The 24,878-nt window shown below is 22.8% G+C and overlaps 4 protein-coding genes across 12 annotated transcripts; 2 read left to right on the top strand and 2 right to left on the bottom strand.

Annotated features, from left to right (window-relative positions):
• The first annotated feature begins 84 nt into the window (after positions 1-84).
• Positions 85-7,542, top strand: LOC552345 (gamma-1-syntrophin). 3 transcript variants are annotated; one of them, XM_016914082.2, is made up of 11 exons: positions 85-967; positions 1,547-1,651; positions 1,731-1,929; positions 2,400-2,525; positions 2,596-2,757; positions 2,848-3,032; positions 3,116-3,274; positions 3,362-3,586; positions 3,662-3,865; positions 3,931-4,045; positions 7,412-7,542. In XM_016914082.2, exons 1-10 carry the CDS (start codon positions 905-907, stop codon positions 4,036-4,038), a joined length of 1,536 nt encoding a protein of 511 aa, XP_016769571.1. In that variant the 5' UTR covers positions 85-904; the 3' UTR covers positions 4,039-4,045; positions 7,412-7,542. The 3 variants fall into 3 exon arrangements, with proteins under 3 accessions (XP_016769571.1, XP_006561790.1, XP_006561789.1); XM_006561727.3 differs by lacking the exon at positions 7,412-7,542 and having other exon boundaries at positions 1,734-1,929; positions 3,931-4,155; XM_006561726.3 differs by lacking the exon at positions 7,412-7,542 and having other exon boundaries at positions 3,931-4,155.
• Positions 7,437-13,646, top strand: LOC412714 (cAMP-dependent protein kinase type I regulatory subunit). 3 transcript variants are annotated; one of them, XM_006561729.3, is made up of 6 exons: positions 9,148-9,619; positions 11,983-12,108; positions 12,392-12,701; positions 12,811-13,077; positions 13,152-13,355; positions 13,462-13,646. In XM_006561729.3, exons 2-6 carry the CDS (start codon positions 12,097-12,099, stop codon positions 13,632-13,634), a joined length of 966 nt encoding a protein of 321 aa, XP_006561792.1. In that variant the 5' UTR covers positions 9,148-9,619; positions 11,983-12,096; the 3' UTR covers positions 13,635-13,646. The 3 variants fall into 3 exon arrangements, with proteins under 3 accessions (XP_396167.1, XP_006561792.1, XP_006561794.1); XM_396167.7 differs by lacking the exons at positions 9,148-9,619; positions 11,983-12,108 and adding an exon at positions 7,437-7,633; XM_006561731.3 differs by lacking the exon at positions 11,983-12,108.
• A 1,619-nt stretch (positions 13,647-15,265) lies between these two features.
• LOC725596 (leukocyte receptor cluster member 8 homolog) lies at positions 15,266-20,400 on the bottom strand. 5 transcript variants are annotated; one of them, XM_006561721.3, is made up of 7 exons: positions 20,280-20,400; positions 20,059-20,197; positions 19,260-19,645; positions 17,997-19,168; positions 17,569-17,902; positions 17,281-17,488; positions 15,266-16,643 (listed from the first exon to the last, which is right to left on the bottom strand). In XM_006561721.3, exons 2-7 carry the CDS (start codon positions 20,124-20,126, stop codon positions 16,481-16,483), a joined length of 2,331 nt encoding a protein of 776 aa, XP_006561784.1. In that variant the 5' UTR covers positions 20,127-20,197; positions 20,280-20,400; the 3' UTR covers positions 15,266-16,480. The 5 variants fall into 5 exon arrangements, with proteins under 5 accessions (XP_006561784.1, XP_006561785.1, XP_006561787.1 ...); XM_006561722.3 differs by having other exon boundaries at positions 20,283-20,390; XM_006561724.3 differs by having other exon boundaries at positions 20,059-20,194; positions 20,283-20,301.
• A 2,646-nt stretch (positions 20,401-23,046) lies between these two features.
• Positions 23,047-23,447, bottom strand: LOC113219010. The gene is made up of 2 exons (XM_026442958.1): positions 23,246-23,447; positions 23,047-23,182 (listed from the first exon to the last, which is right to left on the bottom strand). Exons 1-2 carry the CDS (start codon positions 23,359-23,361, stop codon positions 23,047-23,049), a joined length of 252 nt encoding a protein of 83 aa, XP_026298743.1. The 5' UTR covers positions 23,362-23,447.
• Positions 23,448-24,878: the final 1,431 nt, after the last annotated feature.

Below are 24,878 nucleotides of genomic sequence, written 5' to 3'. Positions count from 1 at the left end.
TTTATTCACTGTTAAAGAAAAAATATTTCTTTCCTTTAATTATTAGACATTTAAAAAAAGAAAATTAAATAACAATCAAATCACATACTTAATAAAAATTCGTATTATGTATTTTGTTTAATATTGTTTCATGTAATAAATGTGCATTACTTAATATGATAAAATACTTTGTCTTAATAACTTTTTCTATATATGTAATGCACATTTTTTTTGTGTTTCTAAAAGTAGAATTAAATATTGTAATTTATTGTATATTATAATACAATAAACAATAAAATATTAGCTTCAGTAATTTAAATTTACAAAAAATATAGTATCTATTTTATTTGTATATCATTTTCTATTTTTCATGCATTAATTTGAATATATCGTATATTATAATTTTATCAAATAATGCATAAAATATAAATAATATTCGAATAATTGATATTAAGACTGCAATTTTCAATTTTTGTGTTTCCCGCAATTTGAAGCAAATGAAATACCATTAATGCGCGCTGTATTGTATAAATCGATGCGTCTCAGCCGCGGGCTTTTAGCTACTTTTAGCCTACTCCAATTTTTCTGCGTCCCGGTTTACGAGGTTTTTGCTTCATTCGAGTATTTTAAAACATCATAATGTATAATTTAAAAAATAAAAACTTATAATGAATGTGTCTTATATTAAAATAGTCTCGATTATATATATTCATTGAATATATTGATGCATTTTTTTCAATAAGCAATAAGAATATGATCTCATTTTTTCATTGTTCGAATACTTGTCGTAATTGTGTTGAGCAATTTGTGTGAAATTAATATGTTCCTTGTTATACTACCAATTTACGAAGCTTTATCAACCCCGGCAATTTGCGTTCAGCAATACGGGGATTTGCATTTATTAGTTGCATAATTATATTAAATAATGAGAATCAACGCAACAAAAATGAGTACTCCGATCGAGGAGAAGATTGATCAGAAGTTGAAGGTAAGAAATTAATATTTTTCATTTTTCTAAATATTTTTCTAAATATATTTTACCTATTATTTTTTTTTAAATGAATATAAAAGATAATATTTGTTTTATAATCAAATTTATTGTTGATTTTCTCTGAGTTAAAATGATGAAATAAACATAAAATTATATTTTTTAATTTTAGAAATTATTTATATTACAAGTGCATTTTAAAAATAATATTAGTAATAATAGTAATATTATTATTTATATAATAATATTTATATAATATATTTATATAATATAATAGTATTTTTACATTTATATTTCAATTGCAATTTATTTCAAAAACTGTTATACTAAAAACTATGTAAATAATAAAATATATAAAAAAAAAGATATTAGTTTAGAAATGATATAAATAATAATATGAAATTGTAAAATGAATTATATATATAGTAAATATATTTTTAAAACATAATAAATATACAAATTATTGAAACAATACATATAACAATTATAATATAATTTAATAAAATTTTATTTTTAATTTAAAGATATTTAATTTAATTAAAATATGCAAGATTTAATTTTTATTATACATTTGAAAAGGTAAGAACAGGGATGGTGAGTGTTAGTGATGGAAAAAGTAAACCGGTACCAATGCGTTTACATTTATCTATGGAAGTTTTAAAACTTCAAAGAGAAGATTTAGAGGTAAAGTTTATAATATCATTATTTTATATCATAAGATTTTGTTTATACAGCATACATAAAAAACACTACTGATTTTCAGCAGGCAGCGAATCATAATAAACCACCATTAGATGCTAAAGAAAGAATGGTACAAATTACAAGACAAAAAGTTGGAGGTTTAGGATTAAGTATAAAGGGAGGAGCAGAACATAAACTTCCTGTACTTATATCTAGAATTTATAAAGGCCAAGCAGCTGATCAATGTGGCCAACTATTTGTAGGAGATGCAATTATTAAAGGTAAATTTAATATATATTATTAAATTTAATAAAATTAATGTAATACATTAAACATTAATTATTAAAAAGTTTCATAAAATTTTTAATATTTTTTTTTATATTAAAAAAATAAATTTTTGTATATAAATAATATAGATTTATATATACAATATAATATATAATATAGATATAGATTTTATTTTTATAAAATATATCAATGAAAATTATATCTGTTGAACATATACTGTTTTATATAATAGATAGTTTTGAATGCCTATTTGTGTCAGACCTGTCAATGTTGATTTTTCTCTTTGAAATAATGTTTTTATGTTGGCTATTCATTTATACTATTATAAAATTTTATTTTTAAATAATGGAAATTATTTCATTTAAAGAAATTCAATCTTAAAAAATTTTAATAAATAATTTTAGTTATAAAATTATTTGTAAGATATATAATTTTAATTTCATAAATAATATTTTTATTTTAGTAAATGGAGAATATATAACTGCATGTAATCATGACGATGCTGTCAACATTTTAAGAAATGCTGGTGATATAGTAGTTTTAACAGTAAAACATTATCGTGCAGCAAAGCCATTTCTACAAAAAAATGGTAAATATTATTTAATAAATTTTAAGCATTTTTTTATAATTTTGGTTTAAAATAGTAATATAATTTTTAGAAAAAGAAGAAAAATTAGATAATGTTGCAAATGGAGGATCAGAAGATGAATGGTTATCATCTAATAGACAAAGTGATAGTTCTAGGTGTGGTCATAGTAGACAAAGTTCAAATGCATCTGCCACTTCAATGCAATATAAAAAATGGATAGATATTATAACAGGTTTCAATCATTGATTTTTTTTTTTTTTTTGAAAAAATTAATTTTTTAAGATAAAGATGAAATTTTTCTAAAAATATTATGTAATTTTAGTTCCATTAATGATGGCTTATGTGACAAGATATATCTTTGGAACAGATAAACTAAGAAGAAATGCGTTTGAAGTAAGAGGATTAAATGGTGCACGTACTGGTGTAATTCATTGTGATGATAGTGCCATTTTAAGTCAATGGTTAAAATATATAACTGATAACATTACAGGTTTAACGCATTTACAGGTGAAAAATATTCTTTTCTGAATTTTATTTTAATTATCATTAATAATAACTATATAATTGTTTATAAGTTATTTATTTTTCAGATGAAATTATATAACCGCAATTTTGGAGTTGGTGAACGTATAGAATATATGGGATGGGTTAATGAAGCAGTAAGTAATAGTAATCAACCATGGCAAAGTTATAGACCAAGGTTTTTAGCATTAAAAGGACCAGATTTGTTATTATTTGAAACCCCTCCTGTAAGTGTTAATAATATTATAATTAACATATATCTAATAAATTTTAACAATTCATATTGTGCATAAATGTTAACAATTTATTTCTAGTGTAATATAGGAGATTGGTCACGATGTGCATTAACTTTTAAAGTATATCAAACAATGTTTCGCGTAATGCGAGAATCTGAAAATGTCGATGAAAGACAACATTGTTTTTTAGCACAAAGTCCAGGTAAACCACCGCGATATTTAAGTGTCGAAACTAGACAAGAACTATTAAGAGTAGAAGCAGCATGGCATACTGCAGTATGTTCGGCTGTTACACATTTGAAAGTTAGTAATCGATTCTTATGTGTTTCATTGAAAATTATTTTTAAAATTTATTATACATATTTTTATTTTTTATAGAGTAAAACATTTCCAGTTACTTTTAATGGAAAAAGTGCAGGTTTAACTCTAGAATGGACTCAAGGTTTTACACTTTCTTATGATGACATTGGAGAGACTGTATGGCGTTATAAATTTTCACAATTAAGAGGATCTAGTGATGATGGAAAAAGTAGATTAAAATTACATTTTCAAGAATCGGATAGTATTGCTATTGAGACAAAGGTATTTATTTATTATAAGCAGACTTAATATATATAAATTTTATTTTCTCTATATTTCATTTGTAGGAATTGGAATGTTCTCAATTGCAGAATTTATTATTCTGTATGCATGCATTTTTAACTGCAAAGGTTGCTGCAGTTGATCCAACATTTTTAACATCAACAACTCCATAAAATTGAAGTAAGTATTATTGCCAAATAAATCAGAAAATGGATCACTGTTCAATTCGCATATTTGCATAAACAGAAATATTCTAATTAATAAGTTAGATTAACAACATAAAATACTAGTCAATTTTTAAAAAAGCTCTTTATTGTTTTTGAACAAAAATTGTATAAATATTTTATTTTTATGTTTCTATATATTATAATTTCTATAATTTTATTCTATATATAAAATAATAATGAAATTTCATATTTAGTGATTTTATTATTAAAAATTATTTTATTTATTGTGTACCTTACTATTAATTAAGTATTGCTATTTATTTTTTATATTCAATATATTAGACATTTTTTTAATAAATTTATATTTTGTTGATATATTTTAAATCCATTATAAAATACAAATATTGTTACTTTATTTTAAAATTTCTTTTATATAACAATCATATTTGCATTTATTATGAAAAGAAAAATCTTAAGTCAGAAATTTAAAAAAAACTTGTACTCGTTCATGATTTTTAAGTTCCAATGATAAGGCAATTTTTTTTAAGCAATAAGTTGCACATTATGTATTAAATTTTTTTTCATGTATATCTGGTGCCTTAAAAACCATGAACAAGATGTAATTAATAAGTTAAACAAATTCATTAGTTAAGCATAGTTCTTTAGAACAGCAAATTTTATGCATTTAATATTAACAAATATGCATTATATTAGAAAATTATGTTAAACACAGATTCAAAATTATATTAACTTGATATTAATTATAAATCAGTATTACTTAAGAGAAAATAAATTATGATGTAACTATCTAATAGCAATAAGTAGTATTAATAGTAGATTATGGTGGCCATCTATTAAACAACTTTATTTACAAATATATATATAAATGAGAGAGAAATTACAAGAAAAAAAATTAATTTATTGAAACTTAGCATTAATAAACTTAATAAGTAGTTAAATTATTAATTATTTTTCTCTGAATACTAGCATTTTTTAATAAATTTTCATTTTTATATTCAATATGAATCTAAATAGATTTAAAATGTTGTTTATTAGATATTTTTTTTATTATATGAATGAATCTATTATGCATGATAACTTATTACATTGTATGATTTCATTCTCATTTAAAAGTAAAATTACTAATTATATTAAAAGTTACTTAAAACAAATATCACATTCTGTGCAATTAATCTATCAATTTACAAATCTATTTAGAGCAATAAATGTATAATAAATCAAGAAACAAAACAAATGTTTAAATTACAAACTGCACTTTATATTAATCATGATACACAATTTTTATTGTTAAAATATAATGACAATTTTATCATAATCACTTCAAAAAAATAATAAATCTGTATATGCTTATAATTACATATATATAATTTATTCTTTAATTAATTATTTAATTTTCTTGGTTGATGATTACTATTTAAAAAAGACATTTTTAGCATTTACATAAAAATTTAATAGAATTTTAATAAAAAAATTATTAAAAATTTCATTTCCAATTTGCACATTTTAAAAATATTCAATTAAAATTATAAAAAGTGCCTATAAATATATATATATATATATATTACAATAACAATCATAAAAGAAATTGTTTTTATATAAAATGTAATTAATTTTGTTTGTTTTATTCTCAAAATCTAATTAAACTACTAAATTGTTATCATAGTCAGAATTTTTAATATTATATTTTTTAATATTATAATGATTTATTATAGCTAAAAGGCACTTTGGAAAGAATTATTCTATTACATTTTAGTATTTTATAATATTTTTTATAAAATATGTTTTTTAATCTTATTTATTTATAAAATAAGCATATGCATATAATATTGAATAATAATATAATTTAGATATTAAATGCAACTAATTACTGAATTTAATTACAGAAACATTGCGGTGAATTTTATAAATTTTAATGTTGTTAGAATGATCAAAATTATAAAAAAAAATCGGATACAGGGAAGTATTATTCATAGTCAATCACTTGTTAGATTTGCAATTTAATAAAAATATCTAAAGAAACATAACAGTAATTCCAATATGCATGTAAATCATACATTCCTAAAGCAATTGCAATTATTAGATGCATATGTTGCAATGTTTTGTAACATTGCCATTTTTTATTATATATATACATCGCATGTATTCTATAGTTAAATTTAGATTATTATTAAAAAAACTGCACAATTAGATTAAATATGTAAAATAAGTAATTGAACTAAAAATTGAACAATGATAAACATATTTATTTATCATTAATTATTATTTAAGAAATTACTTTTTTAAATAAAATTATTGAAGAATTCACGAAAATTTCTTATAAATAACTTTTTAATAATAAATATTTATTTGTATATACATATAAAGAATACAATATATCTAATTTGGTAAATTTTTAATTAAAATATAATACAATCAACTATAATTTTAATAAACATAAATATAGTAATATAGTAATATAGATGATAATTTATATTACTATAAGTATTTTTAAATTAAATTCATTATAATGTTAATATAATTTTTGTGAATTCTATAATATATTGATATTTATATATAAATATTTTTTTTTAAGTACATTAAGTATATAAAATATATATACATTTTTTAAATAATATTTTAATTTAAAACTGATAATTCTGAAATCCCATTTCTTCTTTTTCTTTATTTAAATAATGAAAAACTTTGTTTAAATTGACATCAGAATGATATGGGATTACAGAGATATAATTATCAAGGACAAGAAAACATACAAAAAATATTTATCTTATATTTTAAAATATAGTTTATATATTATAATGTTTATCCACCCATTGACAATATGTTTTAAAATATATTATTGTTAGAAGTTATAAATGTAAATTTATAATATTTTTTTTAATTTTCCTATCAACCACCTATCCATATATAGTACATGTTATTAATTATATTTTAATTATATTATGTTTTATAATATGTAGTGAATTTTTTATTTATATTTTTATAATAAAAAGAAAAAAAACTTCATTATTTTTAATATTTATATATATAAATATTTATGTATAAAAAATAATATTTTATATATAAAAGTTAGAATTAGAAAATTTTTTTTATTAAATTTCAATAAAAAATTTATTATATTATTTAAATTATTTAAATAATTACAGATATATGTTTTTGAAACAAAAATAAAATAAAAGAAAATTTATTTTTAAATTTACACATATGTAATACCAATATTCTTTATTAAATTAATATCTCAGAAAGGATATTTGTTAATTATAGATTGTAATGAGAAATATAAATATTTAAATGTATCGATATTTTTTATATAAAACAATTGAAGTTATCTATAAGAAATAATATATTTACACTATTAAAGCCAAGAACGGAATTGTTGAAGAGGTATTTGCTATAACGTGTCAACTCGTGTATCAATATGGCGGCGAATCTCGAAGAAGAGCAAAGTTTAAGAGAGTGCGAGGAATACGTACAAAGACACAATATTCAACAAGTTTTAAAAGACTGTATAGTGCAGCTGTGTGTAGGTCGTCCTGAAAATCCCATATCTTTCTTGAGAGAATACTTTCAAAAACTGGAACGGGTATGTATTGAATCATATCCTGTTAAAATAACCTCAGATTTCTTATTTTTTTACTTATTTAATTGTTACTTATAAATCTAGTAGTTTAGTTTTTTATGATATATTTTCTCTTATTTTAGAGATGAATATTTATTTACAATAATTTATTTACAAATAAATATAACAAAAAAATATCAAAATGTTAGATAAATTGTATACATTACATTGTAGATTTGTCAAAGGATTAATAAATATTAAAATTAATAAAACTACATACATATATGTTGTACTATACTAAATCTTATTATTTTATTTTATTTTATTAATACAAAGTTCTAATTTTGCATAAAATTATTATGAAAAAAATTTATTTGCAATTTTATAAATAAATTATTTTGATCAATACAAATAGATTGATATATGTATATATATATAATTTAATAAATTTTATTTTATAATTAAAAATTTTATATTTAAAAAAATTATACTATATAGCTATAATTAAATACATTTTTTATATACATGATTAATTAATTAAAAAAATAATTAAATTGAAAATTCATTATATTCATTGTATTCATTGTATAATAAAAATAAAATGTATTCAATGCATTTAATATAATATAAATAAAATGCAACAAAAATTTAATTTTTTTCATTTTAATTTAAAAATAATATTATGTTTTATATTTTCTAATAATTTATATTTTTTTTTAATTTGTACATTTTATAATCTATTTATTTATTTTCTTTTTGGATATCAAGCTTTAATACACCAATGCTGTTATAGAAAAAAATCTTATATATTATATATGTGCGTAATATTTAATATTATAATAAAATAATAAATATTTGATATTATAACTTTTTACTAAATAAACAACCATTTAAAAATTGTTGAATGAATTAAAGTAAAGCGTAAAATGTGATCACGAAATAAATTTTTTTTAATATTAATTTAACTATTTGACTATTTATTTATTTATTCAATATTCATTTTATTAATTTTTTTAAATAGATGTTGATAAATAGCGAAAATGACGGTAAATATTGTTAGTTATAAAAGTATTATTTTTCATTATTTTTATTATCAAATATTTGTGTTTTTATATATAAATATTTATAAACAATAATTATTTTAATAACATATTATATTTTAATTAATTTATTCTCGTATATAATGAAAAAAGATTTTTAAAATAATTATATTAAAAATATAGAATTTTTAAATATATATTTTTTCCTTGGAATTCTGTAACATTATCCTTAAGATTTAAAATTTTCATGGAACAAACAATGGATATTTAGTTATTTCTTTTTTTTTATTGTATCGTGGATAAAATCATATCATAAAACGATTAATATTTTTTATTTCTCATTTGAAATAAACATAATATGAAAACAACAAAAAAAGAAACTTGACATCAGTTCTTATTACTGTACAGCTATACACATATATCAAAAGAAAGTATGTGTGACTACAGGGGCTGCTCTAAATATAGCATATGCTCGAAATATAACTAAGCGCGCAACCTTAGCCAACAACTACAAAAGTTGTATAGGTATTTAACGTGTCGTCCTCGAAAATGTACGAAGCGCGCTGTGATAATGCGTTTAAAACAAGCAATACCGGAAGTACGTTGTCATTCATTCGCATTTTATCTGTAAATAAATTATCTATCGATCCAATTTTGCATTAACGAAAAATATCGTTATTTTATAACATAAAATATCATCTGGCACACAGTACCAACTTTACAAGTAAATACTACGAAAGATCGTGTCACATTAATCGAATTTGGCGAGACCTTAGAAAATTCAAGCGACACACATTAAATATATAACACGCAAAGGAAAGATTCGTAGTTGTGATTTGTTTCTTTCGTTCATAATTATTCGGGTATGTGAAATAAGTGTTAACGAAGAAATTTATGCAATAATTGAATAAAAAAGACATTCCTTGTTTTGTGTTAAATATTGAGTTATTATCAACAAATAATGAACGAGGTATGATCGAATCTTATACAAGATTTATATTGTTCAATATGCATTTTATGTTTTAACATTTCTGCATATATTATATCATTATATATAATTTTCTAATTTTTGAATATTGTTTACTGAGTGAGAAACAATTTCAAATTTATATTTTATATTATTATTTTAATGGTCATTAAGTAATTTATGCACAACAACGATAATATTTTATATTTTTTTCTATACAATTTTTATGAGGAAAAATTATAAAATATAAAATAGAATTTTATTATAATTTATTAAAAATAATCGAATGATAGATGTGAATTTTTTTTCTTTATAATATAACGCACATGATATTTAATTGTACGCATGTCAAATAAATATCATTTCAGCACGTGTTAAAATCATTGATCAATTGTTTTATTTTTTTTATTTCAAATTTTTATTTCAAATTTGATATTATTGTCAATGAATTCGTAATTTTCATAAGATAGTGCTATTTTAAATATATATATTTTCAAATATATATATTTTGCATAAATCATCTATATATATCAATATATATTTATTATATAATTTATATAAAAATATTATTTTATTATAGTTTATTTTAAAAAATTTAGTTCGTTTAATTAATATCAGTTAATAAAATCTAAAAAATAAAAAATAAATATATACTTGTTATAAATAGTTGTTGTTTCAAATACTTAAGAATTTATTAACATAAAAATATAATGCTGTAAACATAATATTGAGTGGCAAAAGAAAAAAAATTATAATTGATTTTTAACAAGATTTTTGATAATTAATTTGAAACAATTGTAATTGCTAATATTTATTCGATATAAATTAATATTTGATCGATCTTTTTTAAATATAATCTATAATTTAAAAAAAATAAATATAATTTAATATAATTTATAATTTAAAAAAAAATGAATAATTCTTAATTTATTTTAGTATTTACGAGTATATAAATTTTTGATTAATATATTGATAGATACTTATAGGTTTTGATGATTTTTAAATATGTTATAGAAAATAAAATTTTAAACAACTTTTTCTTATATACAATCTTTGTTTTTAAAATATTTGCAAAAAATGACGCTACTACTATATTGAATTTCACTTGTAAGTCCTTGACAGTGTGTATATATGAACCGCGTTCATACTGTTATTCACGAACATGTCATAAAACATGATCACTAACAATGTGAATATTTAAATAAATTGTTTACAGCAAATTCATCTCTAAATAAGAATCTGTTTATGAATAATCTATACTATATAATTTTACAGTTTGTAAATAGTTTGTGAACAACTTTAGTCAATATAAAGATGCGATTTATTATGATTGTCGATATTTTATATTTATAATTGTTGTTTCAATTGATTGTTTTATATTTTGGATAAATATAAAATATGATGATTTTTATTTAATGCTTAATGCTAAGTTTTATTATAATAATAATAATTATGTTTGCAAATATATCAAAAACTAAGGCCAATTAACATATATATATAAGATTGTATATGTAAGAAAAAATTCAAGATCTCATTTTCTACGAATATTTAAACATTATCAAAATTTCCGAGAATTAAAAATCATGAATGAAATAAAAATTTGTTATATATCGATATGTTTATCTTGTTTTCAACTGTAATTGAATTTTAATAAAATATACAAGATTCAGAAAAAAATCATATTGTTATAATGTTTTTATGTTATATTGCGCATTTATAAAGTGGCATTCATCTATAAAAACGGCAAGTGACCTATGACATTATTTGCTCACCTTTTCATCGATGTTCATCGTTCATAAGCTGTGTAATATTTTATCCAATATAATTTTATAATAAATAGTCAATTTTCGAAGAACATAAAATGATACTTATAAAATATTCAATAGAAATTTTTTTACTTACTTATATAACGAAATTCATTTTAAAATATCTGATAAATATCTGATTAGCTTTTTCATGTAATATATTTCATTATTCTTTATTATTGAAAGATTAATCATTTAAATTTTTATAAATTAAAAAAGAATTTTTAAACATTTGATATTTTTTATCATTGGAAAAAGTTAAGAGTGCTAAAAATAAAATAAACTATATTATTTATCATTTAAAAATTATTAATTATGAATTAAAAAAGTAGAAATTTTGGCATATGAAATTTTTCTGTAAAAAAATGCAAAATTTTCTGGAAAAAATAATACATATTTTTTGTAACTTAATTAATATATATTATTTATATTTGCAATGTATATTTAAGAAATTGAGAATATATTATTTCATTAAAAGAAGGGCACAATATTGTGTATTGCGCATGTCTAAGCAAAATCGACTTATAAAAGCGGCTTGTTTGTCTTACATGAATCTTTCAGGGTTGCATCGTTTTGGAATAAATAAATAATAAGCAAAAGTTTAAAAAAAAAATTTATTGATTTGATATAAAATCGAAGATAGTAATTAAAAACAGGAAAACATCAGCTTTCGACATGGTACAACAGGCAAGTAAAGCAAAATACGTGAACAGCATTCAATTTTTTAATTGATAATATTTTAATCTATATGATATAAACAAAAGAAAATAGATATGAAAATAAAATTATCTAATCGAATAAAGAATATCCCTTAAATAGAATAATATATACTTATTTTTTTTCTTTTAGATTAAATTTAAAAAATGGTTTCTTTGATAAACTCTTTTTTTTGAGAAAAACCAAAATATGTGTAACATATATCGAATATAATAAAAATGATTTCAATTGATTTTCGTTTTTTTTATTTCAGGAGCAGGCTCATGATGCTAAGCAACAGATTGCAACTAGTCCAGAGGATACCGAGGACATACCTGCTGGGCAACAAGGTCCCCAAGTTCCCAGACGCAGAGGAGGCATCTCTGCGGAGCCAGTCTCCGAAGAAGATGCGACTAGTTATGTCAAAAAAGTCGTACCTAAGGATTATAAAACAATGGCTGCCCTGAGTAAAGCGATTGCTAAAAACGTTCTCTTTGCTCATCTTGATGAGAATGAACGTTCTGATATTTTTGATGCTATGTTCCCGGTTACTTTTTTGCCTGGAGAAGCAATTATTCGGCAAGGTATTTAAAAAACTATATATTGAATACATTATTCCTGTTATTAATTAACAATAATTAATCGAGTATTTTTAATTGCTTGAATCAAATATTTTTTATCAAATATTAATAGGCGATGAAGGCGACAATTTTTATGTAATCGATCAAGGAGAAGTTGAGATCTTTGTTAATGGTGAATTAGCCACAACAATAGGAGAAGGTGGAAGTTTCGGTGAACTTGCATTAATATACGGGACTCCTCGTGCTGCAACTGTTCGAGCAAAAACAGATGTGAAATTATGGGGTATTGATAGAGATTCTTATCGAAGAATCCTTATGGGTTCTACTATAAGAAAACGAAAGATGTACGAAGAATTTCTTTCCAGAGTTTCAATTTTGGGTAAATAATGCTTACGTTTCATGAAAATATATTAAAATTATTATGAATATTTTATACAAAATTTTTATTTTTAGAATCTTTGGATAAGTGGGAACGACTCACAGTAGCTGATGCTTTAGAACCAGTGGCATTTGATGATGGTGAGACTATAGTTCGACAAGGTGAACCAGGTGAAGATTTTTATATAATTGTCGAGGGTACAGCTGTTGTTTTACAACAGCGTTCAGAAGGTGAAGAACCAGCGGAAGTTGGTCGTTTAGGACCATCTGATTATTTTGGTATATTCTATTTTCAAATTATTATTAATAATTATGCAATTAAACAATTATAAATTTTGAAAACGAATTTAATGTTATGCCAATAATAATTTTCTATTGATTTTAGGTGAAATTGCATTATTATTGGATAGGCCAAGAGCAGCAACAGTTGTTGCGCGGGGTCCTTTAAAGTGTGTAAAACTTGATAGAGCAAGATTTGAACGAGTTTTAGGACCGTGTGCAGATATTTTAAAACGCAACATCACCCAGTATAATAGTTTTGTGTCCCTATCCGTATAAATTACTGTATCAGCGATATTATCAGCTTTTAATTTCTTTTTAGTACGTTTCATTATTAACATTTTTTATTTGAATAATGTAAGTAATTGTATCATATCAAATAACTAATAATAGTCGTGTTAAGAATTATATATGTTAAATAATATTAAATTGTTTATTAAATTTATATTTATCATATCATGAATATTACGATAAATGATAATTTGAAAACAAATTTCTAACGAATCTAAATTTTATTAAAAAAATTTTTTTTTTTGACAAAAATACTATTATTAAATAGTTAAATTTAAATTTAGATTAAATGATTTTTTTAAAATTCAAAAACATTATCTTTCTTCTTTGTGAATTTTTTTGTTATACAAATTTTTATTGTTTATTATATTAATGCAACTAACATATTTTTGCAAAAACATATATAATTCTTATAACGCAAAATAAATAATTAAATTTCGTAATATATCAGGTTATTACGTACTTTGTAACTTGCTATACAGGCGTCATAAAGATCAAATCTTAGCTACTTTTACATAAACATATTTCTTTAAAATACTCGAAACCTGTGAAAGTATTTGGAAACAATTTAATAACTGTAATTCCACTTGACAAGTTTTTTCGATTTTTAATGGAACGAATAAAAAAAATGTTATTATGTTATTAAATCATAGGTTTCATTTTCTATTATAGTAATATTTCTATTTATTTTAAATGAATTTTATATAGTTTTGGAAACATATGAAGTAGAATTATTATGTATATTACATGATTATATATATTACATGCAATGATTAATTTACACATATATGAGATCAGAAAAAAAAATTATAAAAAGAAATATGTAATTTAAATACTTATGTGCCGATGAATTTAAAAACTTAAAATTCAGCTGTAACATCGCACAATTTTATTGGCAATTTATGCACAAGAACTTAAAAAAATTCTTTATTAAGTAATTGCGTTGATTGCTTATACAAACTTATCACATTGTAAATTCAATAAAAAAGCAGGTTTTGATCATTATGAAATTATGAAATTAAAATATGCTTTATTTAATTTCCATATCTGCAATATAATTAATAATTTAATTGCAACAAATTTGTATTTTTTAACACAATATATTATTTAAAATTTTTTTTGAACATTTATTACTTTTATTATATAATAAAAATTTTATTTTGTTCCATGTAAATATTAAAAAAAATTTATATATATTTATTATTATTTTTAGTAAAATATAGTAAAAAATAAATATTAAATTGAAATAAACTCATTTCCTCTGTATAGAAAATTATTAACACAGAGAAGAGTTATAGCAAAGTATGTATTTATTTTTTAATTAATTATCAATTAAATCTTTTAATAAAATTATATATATATATATTGTATTATAAATGATTGAAGATTTATAATTTATGAAAGATCCATTATACTTCTATATATAATTTGGAAATAGATTTGACTATTATATATCAAAGTATAATTTTTAATGACTTAGAAAAAAATTATAGATTTTAGTTATCATTCATTGTCCAAATATTAAATATGCATAATAAATTTTATGTTTATTAATAATAAAATCATAATTTAGATTCATCTAAATATATTAGGTTTTAAATATAGATTAAAAAGTAATATAATATTCAAAAATTAAATAATTTATTACGTACAACACTATATTCAAATGTGATCGTACAATGAAATCTTTCTTCTTTCATTATATACCTCTGTACTCCTGTGTTTTGGATAAAACATAAAGATAAAATTCTCGACACTCGAGAATCGACAACAAACTGTTAAGGAAAAAAAACATTGTCCTGTAGTAAACACTTAGAAAGATAAAAATAATCACTCTTCACACACGAGAATGATTTAGATACCAATATGCATTTGTCCCGTTAAAAGTTTCTAATTGCTGATTCTTGAACACGATTCATCGAATATTTTCTTTTTCTTAGAACATATATTTCATGTTGTTGTTACCACCAAATCAAAACTTGTTGATGTCTTCCCATGTTTCTTCTCTTCTTTCTTCATCAACGAAATGTCGAGCATGCCAATTTCTTGTCAAACCCTCAATAATTTTAATTTTTACCAAAAAACCCTTCATAGTAATTACATATATTCATTTTCATTGATTTCAATTCTTTATATTTTTTATCGTAGAAATAATTACGAATCGATAGTTCTTCGAAATGACGAAACGTAGATCCTTGTATAGAGCAAAAGATTTGATAAATAGTTAAAAAAATCCGACTTCTTTTAGTGGATCTTGTTTGGAAAAAGAATTACCAGAGATAAGACTAAAAATTCATATATGAATAAATTGTAGAGAATCGATCAGCTGTGACCAAAGAAATTTGAAGTTTTGACCAAACAAGAAGTATTCGTTTTCTGAAGATAACTTTCTATTGTTTTCTTTCTCTTTTTGTAATTTACTACGAACTCGGTTTCATACCGAAATCTATTGAGGTAGTTACGGACGACTTTAAAACGGTCATCCTAATTTTTTTGTACAATTCACATCAGCCTGTAAATGCATTCTTCATTTGCGGTGGGCTGAGATTGAGACACGTATATGTACAAATTATTGCGGGGAAAACTTTCATTTACAAATTGTTGCTCGACTATTGTAGCGTCGATCAACGAAGAGAACAATGATTAGGGGATGGTAAGAATTATCAGTGATCAATGTGTAATTAAATATATGCACATGCATATGCATATGTTAAGCCTACATATGCATAATTGGAAAACATATGCATATACACACACAAATTTGTGCCTATGAATGTGCACAATAATGATTTTTGTTTATACATCTTCCACGAAAAAAGAGTGATGTTGCTTTTTTACCAAGCACCTACAGAACCACTGCTTGTCTTGCAGTCGATTAGATGTTGTTCAGGATCAGCATAAACCAACCCCAATTCATTGACAAATTCATAAAACTTGTCCAAAGATTCAAAGGCCAATTCTGCTACGATGAAATCAACCGCCAAATTTTGCCGGTAGCTAAACAGCAGAAGAAATGTATCGTTAGATCATGCATTGAATATATATATATAAAAAATGTACAAACATATATATATATATGTATATATATATATAGTACAATGAAAATAAATAATAACTACAAAACTAGTCATTTTTCGGCTACGATGTCCTGTAACAGAAATCTATATATATAATTATAATTATTTGCAAAAATTTTTAATTTATAATTATTTGTAAAAAAATTATTTGCAATTTTTCACTTTTCCCATTCTCGAAAAGCTTAATCTCTGAAATAGTTTTCCATTTCTTTACAAATTAACAATAGATATTTATCCATAAAGATTTGAGAAAAAACAATTAAATATATTTCTATCAATTTTATTTATAGAAATATATTTAAAGATTGTCTAAAAATAAAAAATATGTTTCATTAATTTTAAAAAATTGCAAAAAAATTATTAAATAAAATTAATTTAAAGTTGAAAACTATACTAACTAGCAATTTATCAATTAAATATATCTATTAATATAGAATTATGTTATGTTTCAATTGATTATATTCTTTTGCATTATGATTAATTTTTTGTAAAATATTAAACAAATTTATTGATAAAAACAAATACGAATGATTATTTCTAAAGAGTTTAGTACATACGACTTTATCATGCTCTTCAGTGCATTCTTGCGTTCCCTTGCAACAAACCAATCCATTAAAAAGGCTGCCATCCTTGGAGCAGAAGTGTATAACTTGAAAAAGGCATGAAAGTTGCCTAACCACCATGCTGAACGTACTTTTAATGCATGCTTTATGCACTCATCATTCTTGTCTTCTGTTGATAAAGCTGCTAAAATGGTTGTTAAATCTATAACAAAAATATTAATTGTTTTAATTTCTATATATAAAAAATATTGTATTGTTAAATTGTATAAAATTATTAAAAACCTTGAGTATTTTTCGTGAAAATATAATATAATATTCTATATGCAATAAATTCACATCGATTTTCTCCACCAACATCTTGATATAACATCCTTAATTGCGTTTGACATTGGTTGAATTCTTCATGGTCTCCTTTTTCTAGAGCGACGCGAGCGTGTGTTTCGTATACATGGACTGTAAATGCATCTCGAATACCTTGGACGGTAAGATCTTGACGAATAGATTTAAGTTGATCACAAGCATATCTATAGTCCTGATCAGCCACCCAACGTTTCTTGACATGTGCCAAAGAATTTTGGAGTACACTTACCGGTCGAACAGCGGAGGGAGCTGGAGCCTATATAAAAGTAACAAATATTTAATCCAGTTTATAGAGATTAATTTCAAATAAATTTGATAACTGATGAAAATTTGACTAAAAGAAATCTTACAGATGTTAAACGTAAATATGGTTTCTCTATATCCTTGCATATTCCAACAATGTGAAGTCCAGTAAAATCAAAATCTGTAGAAGAATCATCTTTAACACCATTGCTGACTGTCCTAGAAATAGTATCGTTAAATCTTGCAGCACGTTGCTGTAATTTCTCCTTGGATCCTAATTCCTCAGTGTTTCCTGTAGCTAAACCAAATTCTGAATAGAAATGTGATTTCATCTGTTTAGTCTTCTTTGTTTTCTTGCTGTTGTGACTTGGTTTGCTTTTAATAGATTTTTTCGTTTTTAATGATTTATAATCGTGTTCCCGATCACTAACGTTCGACGACGATGATGTACTACGTCTGTATTTTCGTGATGGTGGGCTACGTGTATTTGAACGTGACCTCGACTTTGACCTCGATCTCGACCTCGACCTCGATCTTGACTTTGATCTTGATCTTGATCTTGATCTAGTCCTCGACCTTGACCGTTTGTAATTCACAGAGAGACGAGCGCCAAGCCGAGCCCCGAGAGAAGTGGAGAGACCTGGCTTGCGCAAGCCTCCCTGTGCATTTATCAGTGGATTTGGTAAATTATTTAATTTCAAGGCCGGTTTTTGAGGTTTTATCGTCATAGTCATACGTTCACTATGAATGCTAGGCAAAGGTTCTTGGTCCCAATCTTTCACCCAAAGTGAGCCATCATTCGCGGCACGCGTAATTTTTCCTTTTAATATAATCTCAACTTGATCCTTGTCCACTGCTGTTTTACATTTTTCATAACACCTATTTACATAATTCTTCAAGCTGTCAGGCCAATCACCAACTGGGCTGGGATTTGTCACAATAGAGGGAGTACCTACAGCTGGTGTACCAGCACTAGGAATTGTATTATTAACAGTTGTGATAGTGGGTGTAGTAGGAGTGGAGGATTCTTCAGTTGGTGGAAGAGGAGCCACTACTTCACGCTGTGCAGGAGGTAAAGGTGGTAACTCGGTCTTCAGATTAGGACCCGGTACAAAATTCGTCGTTGAACTGTTTGCCTGAAAGCTATTGTTGAACTGAGCTGCTAAATTTTTATTCCGCTTACGTTTTTTCTTTGCAGCTCCACTATTGCCAGATGGAGAGAGAAAAGTTAAACCATTCTTTTTGTTGTATACATTGAAACGAATTTGATTATTATATTCTAAAACAAAAATAGATAAAAAGAAATATTACTTTATATATAAAATGAAAATGTTTTTTCTTTTTATATTTTCTATGAAAAGCAAACTTACGAGACATATCATTATGCATTCCATTCCAAGTACCATATGAAAATGCATTATACATATAACCTGGATGAGGCTGTATTGTTGGTTGTACTTGATTATTGTGTTGTTGAGATGTTTGCACAGATGGTGGAGGTCCAGGAGGTAAAGGAGGAAGTTCAGAATCATCATCTAAAGACATTGGAGTTCCAGGTACTGGTGGTTGCTGATGTAACTGCTTTCCTTGATTGTTGTCCTGTTGCTGTTGCTGTTGTTGTTGTTGATGTTGCTGCTGCTGCTGTTGCATCTGCTGTGGAGTAAAAGGTTGTCCATATCCAGGCATCATTGCATGATAATAACTAAATGTTTGTCCTTGATGAGGTACACTTTGATACCCTGGTCCATACAATTGTCTATAAAAAAATTATATGTAGAAGATATTATTTTAGTTTTGATTCATATATATTGCAATTTATTTTGTTTATGAAATATCCAGTTTTATAATTTTCTATATATATATTATATGCATTAATCTAAAATTAGGCTATTATAAAATGTTTATATATATCATATATAATATATATCACATATATTTCATTTCTTTCGTTTTTAATATTATTTTTTGATAATTGTTTTTTATTTTTTTAAATCTAATAAAGAATGTAAAAACGGTAAAGGTGGATGGTAAAGTAAAAAACTATTAAATTATTGAATGTTACGCCTATATGCGTTGTTAATATGCTTATGAGATTTTTCTAATTAAAATGTTGCGTTATTTATTATGTGCTTATAAAATAATAATTTTTATGATTAAATCAGTAATTACCCTGAATATGGAGAAAACATATTATGGATATTGTTTGGCGAGGGATATTGCCATGCCATATTCGCCATTGAGCCTACTCCAAGTTGTGGCTGTTGTTGAAATGGCTGCTGTTTCTTCTGCGACGCTGTAGCCTCGCCTTCTGACATACCGAAGAACAAAATCAGAATTGCTTAAACAATTGTACACTTTACGTTCCGTTGCCGTAAACACTTTTGTATTACCACGGATTTTTTAGACCAGGAAATAAAATTCTTAAAGTATTCTCGAATACATTTTATTGAATTGTAACGCTTTCGAAATGACTAACCGTTTCAATGAACTAAAATGGTGCTGAGAAATATATTATTCTCTGTCAGACGGCAGCACTGTCTTTCACGCGCCAATTTTGTCAAATATGTATATATTTAATATTTGATAAGTAAATTTAAAAGCCTATTATTAAATATATATATATATGTATGTATGTATATATGTATATATATATATATTTATTAATAAGCTTTTATTCTATATATATATTTATTTATTAATAAATTTTTATTATATATATATTTGTAATTTAATAGAATTTTTAATAGAATTAAACTAAATTGAGGAATTTCAACAATACATTATTATATTGGTTCTTATAATGCAATATGTTTGTAAAAAAAATATATCAATTTTTAAAGTGACATTATAAATAATAATTCAATTTTAATATTTTTAAAAATAAATAATTCTCAAACATTCAAGTTATTCAATATTTCAAAGTATTCAAGCTATGCAATTTTTTTCATTGTAAATTTAATTTTTTTCTATAAAAATAACATTTAGATATCTACATCGAATGCAAAATTGCATTATACTTATGATAATTTACTTCGATTTTCATTCATATAGAAAATAATTGTCGATAGTTGTTATTTAATGCGGTAGTATAACGTAATCAAATATCTAGTTTTGCAACAAAATGATAGAAATGGAATATGGCCTAGCATGAATTGTAACATTATATTCGAAGGATATCGAATGAAGTTGTACATACGTAGTTATGTTATTTTTTTTCATTCTGGAACATGACTAAAGATAGATTCAAATATATATATATATATATAGAATTATAAACTGCAATCTGTTTTATCTTTTAATTTTATCAATTAATGAATTTTGTGATTAAATTTTATTATATTATTTTATGTATTTTTTCTTTTTTTTTTTTTTTTTGATTTTTAATCATATTTTAATTTATCTATAAATGTAAGAATTTTTTTCATTCAAAATTCAAATTGATTATATATATTATTAAAATCAATTTTTTTTTATAATTTTAATTTTAAAATTAAATTTATTTAAAATTTATTTATATTTTTATTGAAAATATAAAAATATACAAAAAAAAATTTTAAAAAATAAATTTAGCATTTTTTAAATATATCATTTTTTGCAAATTACGTATGTATATATATATATTTGTATTGTTGCTATTAATATATTTCAGTTTACATATAGTAATACATATTTGACGATATTTTTTTGATATTTCAGAAGAATATTATTATAAAACATATTTTTGCTATCATACTATTATTTAAAATAGAGAATATATTATTTTATAAATAAATTCATTATGATGCAATAATGTTGATTATTTCATCTTGTTTTATAGATGAAATATCAGGTAATTAATTGATAGATAAAGGTATGTTGTTTACCTTGAGTAAGTTGTGGACCTTTCTTTCAAAAATATTGTTCAAGATTAAAAAAAAATAAAAAATGAACACACATAAAATATTTAAATAAAAAAGTAATATTTAAAGTAATACAATAAATAATGGAAGATAAGTACTATTTTCTCTTATATATACTTAACATATTTTAAAATATATATTTTTTAAATATTAAGAGAAATAAAAATGTCATTTGTTCAGTATTTATAAAATAAGACAAATGTTATAATATGTAATTGAAAAATTTATGAAACCTGAATACAACATTCTTTTTCCCCATAAAAATTGATTCTATTCATGCTGAAAATCAAACTCAACTATAGTTGCTAATTGCATCAGCATTTTCCACTTTCGTTTTTCAACAAAGTGCAATCATGTATAATGCGATTTTATGTAATCTTATCATATTATAACAGATTGGTAAGTAATTAAAAAATCTTTATAAAAATTTATTTATAAAAATAAAAAAATATTATTAAAATTATATAACTATTTCTTAAAATAATCATTAATATACGATTATTATATTCTGAATTTAAATATTATTTTTTTATATCTATTTTTGTTAGGATTATAATTCAGTTTCCTTGTTGAAAAATCTAAGAATAGTAATTAATTGACGAATAACACTTTTTTTCACGGTTTAGTTAAAAATAATTAAAATTTTTTATTTTTTTTTAAATACAAAAAATATTTCATGAATAGAAGTAAAATAAATACAATTTAATATTAATGAACGCTGCACCAAAGTTATTGCGATTTTTCAAATTCGGATAATAATAACAATGAGCATTGAAGTTGAATTATGAGCCACAGTATTCTAATATATTCTATATATTATTATAGAATTAAAAATTGAATTTAAATTTAAATATAAATAGCGGTAATTTTTTAAAATTCAATTTTTTGAAATTCATATTGATTCTTCATTTTTATTTTCATTGATTTCATTGATTTCTGGTGTTTTTTCTTTTTTCGGAGACACTTGTTCTTTCTCTTCCGTAATATCCCTTGGCTCTTTTGTTTGGATTATTTTTGTTGTTCCTTTCTTCCTTTTTGGTTTTATATTTTTTGTTAATATGTCGATAACAGGTTTTACTTTTTTTTTGATTATCTTTAATAAAAGTTATACAAAATTATTTTTTATAAGCTTAATTTATATAATTTATATAAATATTTTTTATCAAAAAATATAAGTTCTTATCATATATATAAGTAATATAAGTTTGTATCATAATATAAGTTATATAAGTTCTTATCAAAAAAGATTTTTATACTATTATTTTACCATGCGTTGCAATAATTGTTTAGTAGTTTTCTTTGTTCCATATCTTTTATCCCATAATTCCTTTTCTTGCCACCATATGCGTTGGTATTCATTCGTTAATAATTGTTCTATACAAGGACGTTTTTCTCTAATATATTAATAAAAGAAATATAAATATTGAATATAATTATAATTTAATTAATTTACGCACTTTTCATAAGACGGAATAAACACTTTTTGGGATGCGAATTGTGAAGAAATAATATTGTCTGGAATTTTACAAGGAACCGCAGGTGACCATGTTTTCACCTTTGTATCTGTGCTCATTATTTTAAGATCGTTTGCAAATTATTAAAATCAAACGTAATAAAAACGATGAACTATTTAAAAAGAATCAAATTAAACAAGTGACGATAAATATCGATATCAAACTCGAAGTTAAAATTTTATCGATATAAATATAAAATAAAATGTCATTATAATAATCGATAAATTTTATCGATATCACATATTATACTATAATCAAAATGACTTCTTAAAAGCTAATATATCATTGATATGAGTTTTATTGAAACTTATTAAGATATTATTAAAATAAATTAACTTAATTAAAATTAATTTTTTTTTACAAAAGAAATGAAACTAGTAAATATCTATGTTACGTACCTTCTTTATTTCAATAACAATAATAGTATAAATAAAAGCTTGAGAAATTAGAATTTCAATAATTCATAATATAATATGAATATAACGGGAACTGACATAATTTGTATTTATCCGATAATCAATCTGGAAAACATTCTCACCTTGTGTTAACAAATTTAATGTTACATGCGAATACCACGTGTTCGAGACGAAATTAGCAATATCCTACAAATCTTTTGCAGAATTTGTATCGAAATTATGGATTTCACAATTTATTGGATACATATTTGTTAATAGAATATGAATATATTTTTGTTAATTAAATATAAATCAATATGGTTATTTTTATTTTTTAAAACTGATGAATTAATATAATTCTTGATAATTGAATTAAATTCTTGAAATTCTGTAAAATGGATAATAAGATAGGTTAGGGATTTGTCAGTTTCTTTTGAACGATATAAATGGAAATGAATACTTGTATTCGCTTAATTATCATGACCCTGATAAAATATTCGTTAAAATATATATAAGTTGCGACATATGACGTTGTCGCTTTCACTCTAAATCCTTTTTTTTTTTACGTATTTTCTATTTAAGAATTATAAATCATGATCCATTAACTTTATTGTAGATGATTAACTTAATCGTAGATGATTTTTTAAAAAATTTAAAGAGCTCATCAATATTTCTTGATACAAAATAGCAATTGAGTCCTATCTGAAATCGAATCGCTCTCAATGGAATGTTGATACATATACATATATGTAGATTTCTACTTTCTTCTTCCTGCAAAACATCAAATAATAAATTACGACGATATATATTAATAAGATTATATATATTATAATAAAAATTAAAATTTTTTTTTTTTATAAATGTAATTTATAAAAAAGTATGATGTAATTTACTCGATTTTAATATTTTCTATTGTATTGTAATATATATTTTTTAGTTATTCACGTATTAATTAAAATATAATCGAATTTTTTGTAAAAAAAAATAACACAACGAAATTAGCAAACTTCAATTTACAAATAATAATATTCAATTTACAAATAATAGTATTGAAAAAATTACAATAATTATATTCTACTTAATCATCAATTTGAATTGGTGTGATAGTTGGTGACTTGTGGTAGCAAAATGGGAAACGTAACTCTTTAAGGAGGGAGTAAAACATTGATATGGGAGGAGTT

The sequence above is a fragment of the Apis mellifera genome, linkage group LG9 (assembly GCF_003254395.2).
Source record: "Apis mellifera strain DH4 linkage group LG9, Amel_HAv3.1, whole genome shotgun sequence".
NCBI lineage: Eukaryota > Metazoa > Arthropoda > Insecta > Hymenoptera > Apidae > Apis > Apis mellifera.
The sequence above is the reverse complement of the archived record's forward strand: the minus strand, read 5'-3'. Positions and strand labels throughout refer to the sequence as shown.

What these genes read in the sequence shown, in the direction of transcription:
- LOC725596 (XM_001121422.5), bottom strand. Translation starts at nt 20,204, where the DNA reads ATGTCAGAAGGCGAGGCTACAGCGTCGCAGAAGAAACAGCAGCCATTT. An exon ending in ATGTTTTCTCCATATTCAGG is followed by an intron (nt 19,646 to 20,058) that starts GTAATTACTGAT and finishes ATTTTTTTATAG; the next exon opens with ACAATTGTATGGACCAGGGT. An exon ending in CATATTTACGTTTAACATCT is followed by an intron (nt 17,903 to 17,996) that starts GTAAGATTTCTT and finishes ACTTTTATATAG; the next exon opens with GCTCCAGCTCCCTCCGCTGT.
- LOC412714 (XM_396167.7), top strand. Translation starts at nt 7,469, where the DNA reads ATGGCGGCGAATCTCGAAGAAGAGCAAAGTTTAAGAGAGTGCGAGGAA. An exon ending in ACTTTCAAAAACTGGAACGG is followed by an intron (nt 7,634 to 12,391) that starts GTATGTATTGAA and finishes TTTTTATTTCAG; the next exon opens with GAGCAGGCTCATGATGCTAA. An exon ending in AGGACCATCTGATTATTTTG is followed by an intron (nt 13,356 to 13,461) that starts GTATATTCTATT and finishes TATTGATTTTAG; the next exon opens with GTGAAATTGCATTATTATTG.
- LOC552345 (XM_016914082.2), top strand. Translation starts at nt 905, where the DNA reads ATGAGAATCAACGCAACAAAAATGAGTACTCCGATCGAGGAGAAGATT. An exon ending in AGATTGATCAGAAGTTGAAG is followed by an intron (nt 968 to 1,546) that starts GTAAGAAATTAA and finishes ACATTTGAAAAG; the next exon opens with GTAAGAACAGGGATGGTGAG. An exon ending in CAGGTTTAACGCATTTACAG is followed by an intron (nt 3,033 to 3,115) that starts GTGAAAAATATT and finishes TTTATTTTTCAG; the next exon opens with ATGAAATTATATAACCGCAA.
- LOC113219010 (XM_026442958.1), bottom strand. Translation starts at nt 23,361, where the DNA reads ATGAGCACAGATACAAAGGTGAAAACATGGTCACCTGCGGTTCCTTGT. An exon ending in TTTATTCCGTCTTATGAAAA is followed by an intron (nt 23,183 to 23,245) that starts GTGCGTAAATTA and finishes TTAATATATTAG; the next exon opens with AGAAAAACGTCCTTGTATAG.